General features: G+C 34.6%; 1 protein-coding gene across 1 annotated transcript; it reads right to left on the bottom strand.

The window, feature by feature from the left end:
• Positions 1-4,511: 4,511 nt before the first annotated feature.
• On the bottom strand, positions 4,512-7,290 carry LOC127844662 (uncharacterized). The gene is made up of 3 exons (XM_052375062.1): positions 6,199-7,290; positions 5,563-5,814; positions 4,512-5,228 (listed from the first exon to the last, which is right to left on the bottom strand). The coding sequence occupies exons 1-3, from the start codon at positions 6,570-6,572 to the stop codon at positions 4,784-4,786; spliced, it is 1,071 nt and encodes a 356-aa protein (XP_052231022.1). The 5' UTR covers positions 6,573-7,290; the 3' UTR covers positions 4,512-4,783.
• Between the last annotated feature and the right edge of the window lie 2,036 nt (positions 7,291-9,326).

The following is a 9,326-nucleotide window of genomic DNA, read 5'->3' as shown; positions in this document are numbered from 1 at the left end:
TTTGTGCTGTCTTCAAGATGTCATTATCTCGGCTTTTATAACACTGACTTCATTAAATTAAACATTTAGGCAAAGTTAAACGTATATACAACTTTATTCAAGACAGCCTATATATCCTATTGCTACAATATTAGAACATAAGAATACGGTTATACGTGCGTTTGTACAAGGATCTATTAAATATTGAAAGATACATTTGTAGATTCCGAAAATCCAGTTAAAACGTAAAATATCGTACCTGAGTAGCCCCGTTTTCACAGAGCGACACTCATATCATATCAATTTTGCTCTGTTGTTGCATAACATTAGGACACTATCAGTGTTTACGTTCACACCAATTTTCTTTTTAAAATTCATGTATTGCTTCTTGTTTTTTAACGGACATTTGTATACTAATTACAACAACCAACAGTATGTTATCCGGTTTGCGATTATGTGACCTCAGATTCGCAACTTTAGGGCAGGGAATTGCCTGGCGCTTCTGTCCAATAGGTCTTTAAACCAATAGTTGGCATCTTTAATGACGTCAAACTCCTTCACTTGAAGTGTACTGCTAAAGGCGACGTTTTCGTGACTGCAATAAGAAAAACAGCATCATAATCATAGTAATTGTGTCATAAGATACATATATTTCTTTGACATTTTGTAAAAGGTCAAATTGTTATCCCGAACGATGATTATAATTGTTATTATTATTATAATAGTGAATGTCGTACTTTTAAGAATAGATGTAATACAACAGATATTTTAAGGACATTTGGGAACAGACTTTTGAAAATATTTTACAGAGAGTAATGTTTCCCTCACTTCTTAGGAAAACAATTTGACTTTCCAAAGGGTAAATGAAATTTATTTACAAGCGTTTTTAACATTTGTTTAGTAAGAAGTTAATTAAAAATCATACAAAGAATCTTTGTTTGAAGCCTATACTGTTGATAAACTTTTAATTTTGGAATATTGATTCATGGGGCGTAGGTACTATGAAATAGGATTACAAATGCAAATCCTGTAGAGAAACAAGTTATGTGATAATTCAGTAGCACAAACAATATTTTTAAATGGCACTGTGTACAAAAGGTGTAATAATAAGTACATTATACATGTATACATATATGAACGAAAATCGAACCGAATTCGTCTATTTGCAAATGAAGTACAATACATGCAATGTTTTGCTTGTTGGACGAATACATTATATTGTATTATCGACGTTTAAAAATAAACAACTGTATGGCACCATCATGCATGAATGACCGAAATGTTTATCGGTCAACAAACAACCGATTTTGTCTTTTCACGTTGTAGCCGTCTAGCGTTAAGAAGGTTCCGGGTTAGAGTCTTATTCTGAGATCGTATTCGATATATTCTAATAAGACATTAAGTGGCGGTTTACCCAAGCATCCAACTGAAGAGTGTATAAAAGAGTTGTAGGCTTTAAACGCAATCAAGATACAACAATTAAGGTTGAAGATTACCGTTTTAGACTAGACAAAAGAGATGTTTATATGCAGATACACAACAACAATTCGTTAAAATATACTCATAATGTCTACATCGACATGTATCCAAAATATTGTAATAAATAACAACAATCTCAAAGAAAGCCATATAACCCGCCGTTATCCTTTTGAGTTCCACGTGTTAACTTTTACAATGACAGATGATGACTTGACTGCCTCGTGCCTTTTGTCTAAATTCGATACACATATAAGACATGATTCATGAAAATCATGTCACGGCCACATAAGTTATAGAACATACATGAACATATATGCGCGAACATTTGACTGACGTTCGGTGAGGTCCTAGCTTAGTCGTGACCGATCTGCATTGTTCGTAGTACAGTCGCAGTAGATTCTTACACATCGTAGTGAAGTTGCGACCCTATTCGCAAGACTTCATCGTAACTCAATCGTACCAGTGTCGTAAATGAATCGTAGACTGTCACGAGTCTTCCCGATTCAATAAATGTGATACATCGTAGCGAATCGTTGGCTTGTTTTCGTAGTGGAATAGGGCCATAAGCCAAGACGTCAATATTAGCACAGGCAGCGAACGAAACTTCGATATCTTTTAAACTCAAACGGATGTCCGATTATTACAGTGGAAAGTACACGTCCTTCTAATCTCGGCGACCCTGGTTCATTTCCCACTCCCGTCGGATGTGTGTTCAGTCGGTAGTTACCCCGCGGCACACGATAAAAAAACAGCACAAATATCATGGAATTGGAAATATACTTGACAATTAGTCCCAACTGTCGTTAGACTAGTTGGAGTGATAAGACATACACTGCATGTCCCCACATAATGCAGTATCAGACGCGATAGGATTTATTAAACATCGCTTGATTTTATTATTTAACTGATTTGTAGCCTTTGTTAACTACTGTTGAACGCTTTGAATTTTACACGGATAATTTATTTGCATAGTGTCATAACAAATTTGTCACCCAGAATTTGCCACTTCGCTAGAGCAAAATGATAGAATTGAAAATCACTGGTATTCTCTTCTTATTGATCACATAGCATGTACTAATATCATGTCTTACCGATTGAATAACGTCTATTGTTCTACTCTCCAGCGTCCCACATTGCAATACAAACCTTCGATTAAATTATTAATTGAAACAATTTATATTTTGTTGTAAGTTATGATTTTCAGTGACATACAGAATTTTTTAATCGGACACAATCGATCATAATGTAAAATATGAAATTATTGTCACGTAATCGGATGTCAATGTACTTAGTGAAAATAAAACAAGTCTCTGATGTCTCAAAATTATTTCTTTTATTTTTCTCTATTTCCTAACATCAAAATTGTACTCATAGTTTAAACATTATTTACTAAGTCCGAATGTCAATGTACTTAGTGGAAGTAAAACAAATAATTTCAAAATCAAGGTAAATAACTCAAAATGAATATTTCCTACGAGAAGGCAAGGTTTGTTTCTGCATATTTTGACGAGGTATTTATACCAATTTCGTTACGTACTCGCCTAATTCGTGACCCACGCCTGTCATCAAGTAATGGGCGTCAAACGTGTGCATCTTGGCGTTCATGGACAGATGACATATCGTCCCACCGGACTTTTACGCCTCTGTACTCGCGGGTCTCCATTTAATTTGACATCTCCAATTTGTATTCACACCTGGAAAACGCATCGGAATGTCGCTTCTTCCCGCTTAATGTACCTACTAATTGTTTATATGCATTTTGCGAGTCACGATTCTTATATTTTTCTGTTCGTTACATATTACTGAAATATACCTATTATCCTTTCATAAAATAAACTCATAATAATAAAATACATTGCATGTACATTTTACTGAATATACCCATTATAACCCGTTACATTACATTATATTTGTTTCACTGTAATGAACATACAAGAAATACGTAATTTATTAGCAGTTTAATTGATCGAAAAAACAATATTAATGACAAAGTGCGTTTCTGTTTCTATAATATTTGTTGTATCATATTTCAATATAGTTAATTCACTTCAGAACAAAAGTATGTGGCATATCTTAAGCGCCGCGTTTAGTCTTAAATAAAAACACAACTCATATAACATGATATGATATTTAATTCCTTTAAAACGCGTTCCCCAAAAAGGTTGCGCAAATAACATGATTGTACAACATGAGCTTAAATAAACTTAAACTAAAACTTGTTTAACCGTTTTATCAACCAATGTAAATAGCGACGACTTTCTATCATCAGTTTTCTATATGTCCAACCCACCCTGCACAGACAAACATCGGGATTTAAAAGTTTGAACGAGACAATACCAGATACCGGTTCATAAACTTAATTTTAGAGATTATAACTATCATAATCGGCCTTTTATATGCGTCTGTAGACACTGCTATTGATAATAGGACATCACATGTATAATAATAAACACTTACACGATATATATTATAACGTGGTTGTTACGGCTGTAGGGATTGGATAAAAACCTATTTTCTAAGAGTTTAAGATAAAACAGAGCCAAGTTTATTACTTTATCATGTATATTCGGCGCCCCGTTTAATTCAAAGCTAAGACCACGAATACTCCTAACTTAGATCTTTAATATACTTCAGAAATTTAGGACATGTGTTCAATGACACTACACTAGAATCTAAGTACAACCACACGAAAGTTCTTTCAAAATTACAAGTACAATCCAAGTGCATGTACAATTAAGAAATAATATATAGAGGATATTTGTTGGTTTCGGTAGAATATCGAATTTAATTCACGAGTGATCATAGAAATTTATATTTTCACGAGTGGCGTAGCCACGAGTGAAAATATTTTTTTCTATGATCACGAGTGAATTAAATTCGATATGCTACCGAAACCAACAAATTTTCTTTTTATTTTATGCTTATTTTTGTAGTTTTGTTAATTTTCCGAATTTGCCTCATTAAGTTTCCCCGTGGGGTGCCTCAATTTTTAGAACGCACAAAGAACTTACTACACAAGAAAATAGTTCACATCTGTAAAAAGTGTATTACTATTAAAATCAATGTTTTATTCAACATATATCTTTTTCATACTTTATACATTCAATATTATTACAAACAATAGTTTAATTTAAATTATTATGAAATTAATAGTGTTGCATATACTGGCGTAGTAATTTGTGTATTCAACTGATCTCAAAGTTACGAAAGTGCTCGCCATGTTGAACAACACTTTTACGACTTGCTGCATTAATAACACATAACTGGATTAAACTAGGAACGCAAACATATTTCAACAGTGTTTTTGTGCTAAATGGTTTCGATATCAATCACTGTCACTCTCTGCAATAAGACGGATTCGCTTGTAGTGTCGCTGTACAGGGGAATCTGCGGTTACCGCCGGTGTACGGGATGGAGATTGCCTCTGGTGATTGACTACGTTCTGTGTCTGGGAAAGGCCCATGTAAGATTCAGAGTTGTGAAAATTAAATGTTACATTGCCCTGGAAATGTGAGTTGACAAAAAATCCTCGGGCCATCGGAAAATCACTTGATGCAGGTGTGGCTGACGCAGTGGCAGTGGCTGTGCGGTTGTGCTTTTCAACTGACTGGTTTGAATGAGAAAGTATTTTTGAAATATTTTTTGACTGTTCCTTGTTCAAACTGCTGTAATTATTTAAGCTGTTAATATTTCTGTGCCCTGAAATCTGTATTATTTGATGAGCAGGAACATTCTCGTCATTCAGCTTCTGAATCAAGTGCTTTCTTGCACTGAAAAAAGTTTATTTCTATGGTAAAAATAAAATCAATATTCAACGGTACACGTACATATTACATAAGATATAAGTTGTAATTGTTATGTGTGCTCTTGAAACACTTCAATAAATACATGGTGGTCTGTCAAGTACTGGATGTAATGGAACCCGGAAAGTAGAGGAATAGTACTAGTAGAGTACAGGAGATTTTATGAATTAAAATGTTGAGTGTTGTAGCATGTAAATTGGACAAACAACACCTATTTACTAAATGGGAGGTAAGTGATTTTTATTATATATTTTAGTCTTGTTATGAAAGTAGTGTATATAATATGCCATGGGGTTTTGACCTGTATGGGGTGATTCTTGGCTCTTGAATACCAGCATCTGTTTTCATCTCGGTCATTATGCTGTATAGCTTGTTTATTCCCATGGCAGACTTCCTGAACCAGCATTGCTGTGTCATGTTGCCAGGAGTTAAGAAGAAGGGGCTGTCTTGTGTCATCATGTCAACAGGGCGTTTGTCGGCATATAGCTTGTAGAGATGCACCGGATCTCTGTCAGGTTGTTCGGGAACTGCATATGCCCGTGGCTTGACTTTCCTATGAATAGTTAAAATGTGTGTTGCATTAAATGTTTTGTTTAAATTAAATACTATTCCACCAAAAGTGAAGTCTACTGTATATTAATAATACAAATAAGAATTATATTGTAAAAAAAGGTCTATAAATTCACTTGTGATAATATAAAATATATTTTTTCAATTGTGGCTTCGCCACTCGTAAAAATAATAATTTATATGATCACTTGTGAAATAAAATCGATATTCTACCTTAAGTTTTAACCAACAAATATCCTCCATGTTTGTATTATTTTTACTAAAGAAAAATTCCATTTAAATATTTTATAAACAGTACCAGTTTTTATATAAATAAAAAATTATCAATTCAGATTTGTGTACAAATATATTAAAGTAGGAAAATCACCTTATATCCCTAGGATTTTCACCAGTACGTGTTTTTGTCTGACGCTCAGTGTCGAAGGTGATGAATTCTTCACCAGTTTCAAAATCGATTCCAAGGCTGACATCACCCCAGCATAGGGTGTGAATTTCCTTGCCGGTTCTCATCCCAAAATGGGTTGTACATATAAGCCACAGTGAGTGTAATAGAGCTCTTGGGCTTGATTCTCCCAGAGTTTTAGCTGCGTACAAAGCTTCAATATGTTCATTTGTTAATGCCTGGGCTTGATGCGGTTTATTTCCATAACCTTCTTTTTTCAGAGCTTTTTGTTTACTTTTTAATACTTCCCTCACTTTGGCAAATTTAGGGTCATTTATCAAAGAGTGCTTGTAGTTCATGTGCCTTAAATGCCTGTCGATTGAGCTTAAAAATGCCCTCAAAGATGTGGGTTCATACTCTGATCCATCTTTTTTAGTCACACCCAACAAAAACTCGCAGACCAGAGGGTTCAATTCATGAGGAGGTATATTTTCAATATTTCTTGCCTCATTTTTGTGACTTTTTAGGAAAGTTTTGAAAAGTCTGATGTCATTGTCGGTTTACTTTTTTGTATTTAAATTTTCGTTTTCAAGCAGAAAGCTATCCACACTTACAGATCTGAAATTCCTTGTTGGTGTTGTTACCAGTGGTGGTGGGGCTGATGTTGCTGCTCCTGCTGTTGGTGCTGCTGATGTTATTTCTTGTGATTTTGAAGCGCTGTCATCATCTTGTTCATTCATTTCATTAAAAAAGTCATCAAAGTCAAAGATATTTGAGAAAAGAAGATTTATTTCATTGTTTTCCAATTCATCCATTGTTGTTAAAGAGTTAAGCAGCAGACGAAATAATTATGTTTAAGGGAGGTAAATGTGTGTTTCAGGTTCAAGTAGACTAGTCTCCCTTGAATGAAAATTGCAATTGAGGCTCACCATGGGGTTATTGGGGAAGTAGTTCCAGTATCTAACTGAAACAGTGAAAAATAACGATATTTTTCACTGTTATGTTTCACTGTTTGAAACAGTGAAATACCACTTTTATTTCACTGATATTTCTCTATAAACCACCGGAAAGCATAAAATAAAATATTATAATAAAAAATGTTAACCGGTCATCGATTTGGAGTCCAAGACTCTTTAAAATCAAAAGTCTTACAACAAACTTAAGTTACGATATAATTTATATACACAATATACATTTATGTTCCTACAAATAAAGTACATGTGAAGGATTAAAATAAAATAAATCACGTATCAACTTATTATGGAGTGAGGTGCTAAGCGATTATAATTCTGCACATATTGAATTGTAAATCAAATATCACACACTGTTTTAGGAGACGGGCCCCAGATGAGTAGTACTTTAACCACGAAATGCGTTTGGCCAAGTTGTTAAATGGAACATAAAAATGGTTAAACCGCCCGTTTAAGTTTAAAAAGAGATGTACGAACTTGTGGTTGCCGGGGAGTACCTTTAATTCTTTGTCCGGAAACTGCAAATTATATCGTGGTGAAATGGGAGCTGCGAAACAAATATTCACACGTAAAATAATTAACCCATTATTTTAAAACGCTTATTAGCCAGAAGTGTTGTTTAGCTTGTTAAACATGATGTAGACAGTCTCTTTTAAATCAATGATTTTCTGATTTGTCATTTCTTTAAAATTTGATTAAATCCCTGCAAATCTCGTTAAAGCTTTGTATCACATGTGTTAAACATTTTCGCTTGGTTGTTCAATAAACTGGTACCGGCCACTCTGCTGTGTTTCTACAGTGGAACCAAGCAAATTAATCTGTACACAGCTTCCTGTCAAAATAAATGTATAAACGGACATTTATAGTCATTTGAGCTTTCTGAGACATGTTTTATAAATCGTTTTGTTTGATAAAATGTTGATTATTTACCACTGACTTGATTTGTATACGCTATATATAGTGTATTTGCTGGTTTTAGTATAAATGTAGTCTAGAACCGTTTCGATTTTAGAAGTTTCAATACAACAGGTAATTTAAAAATATGAAAACAAGTATTTTCTGACGCGACGAGTGAAACCATACGATATTTCAGAATTCAGAAGTTACCTCTATCAAGGAAAATGTGTCGAGATTAATACAAATAATGACTTTCTTACATATTAAAAAATATTAAGAGGCGTTTAATGACTGAACGTGTCTAAAGAAACACAATACTCCTTCATACCTAAACTGTTTCAACGATTTCTCCGGCGTCTTCTCCGTCGTCGGACGAAAGATGCCGGCGGCGCCATGGCTGGCCGTCTCCGCCGTGAATATGTCGGCGATTAAGGTCACGTGGCTGCCCGATGTTCCTCTAGGATGCACACGGTGGTCGAGAGGCCATCGGCACCCGCCACTAGGACTATGATATATTGTACATAACCGGAAGCGATTTCGTTTGCGGGCACTATTACTTGAAATGTACGCCCCATGCAGTAAAATACCACCTAACATTTGAACATTAATTATTGCATCATACATAGCATAAAATACGTATATACAATACGATATATAAGTGCATTAAACAAATACTCATCGCATTGTTTCTCTTAATTTACCATGTGATGAAACATATTTTGAAATTCTAATATAATAGAATATAAGTCGTGAACAGATCCCAAAACAATAGCTTTAGTTCAGTGCTTTTTAACTTGTGTGTACGAATAAACCTACTCTGATCAACTGTACAATCACAGAGCAAGGTGCCTGATATTGAGTTATTTATAAATATCGCATTGACTTATCAATATCAGCCTCGCTCTGATAAAACGGGACTTATTCAATGTGCAAGTTTCGTTTTTTATAAGCCTGTTGACTCTGCACGGACTAATCACGCACGGAAAAGTCCACTTGTATGGTATTTTGCGTTTAAAGGAAGTCCCTCCGTAGTGAATATTCAGTAAATGCAGACTCCACAAGCTAATTTGGAACAACACTTACGCATGCGCATTAAGCCCCGTTTTCCAAGAGCGTGACTTGTATACATTTCTACCAGAGACTCTGTGAATGCTTTTTATACCAGCAGACTGAGATTTATGAAGAAGGCGAATAACTTTGTACGCTTTAACGGTGACATTGTTTTCATTCATACATCCTGGTTTT

This window comes from Dreissena polymorpha, chromosome 9 (genome assembly GCF_020536995.1).
Source record: "Dreissena polymorpha isolate Duluth1 chromosome 9, UMN_Dpol_1.0, whole genome shotgun sequence".
In the NCBI taxonomy this organism is placed as follows: domain Eukaryota; kingdom Metazoa; phylum Mollusca; class Bivalvia; order Myida; family Dreissenidae; genus Dreissena; species Dreissena polymorpha.
Note: the sequence above shows the minus strand (reverse complement) of the source record. Positions and strands in the feature narration are given on the sequence as shown.

Coding starts and splice junctions, on each gene's coding strand:
- LOC127844662 (XM_052375062.1), bottom strand. CDS start 6,572: ATGAACTACAAGCACTCTTTGATAAATGACCCTAAATTTGCCAAAGTG. Junction 5,815..6,198: donor GAAAATCCTAGGGATATAAG/GTGATTTTCCTA, acceptor AACTATTCATAG/GAAAGTCAAGCCACGGGCAT. Junction 5,229..5,562: donor CCAAGAATCACCCCATACAG/GTCAAAACCCCA, acceptor AACTTTTTTCAG/TGCAAGAAAGCACTTGATTC.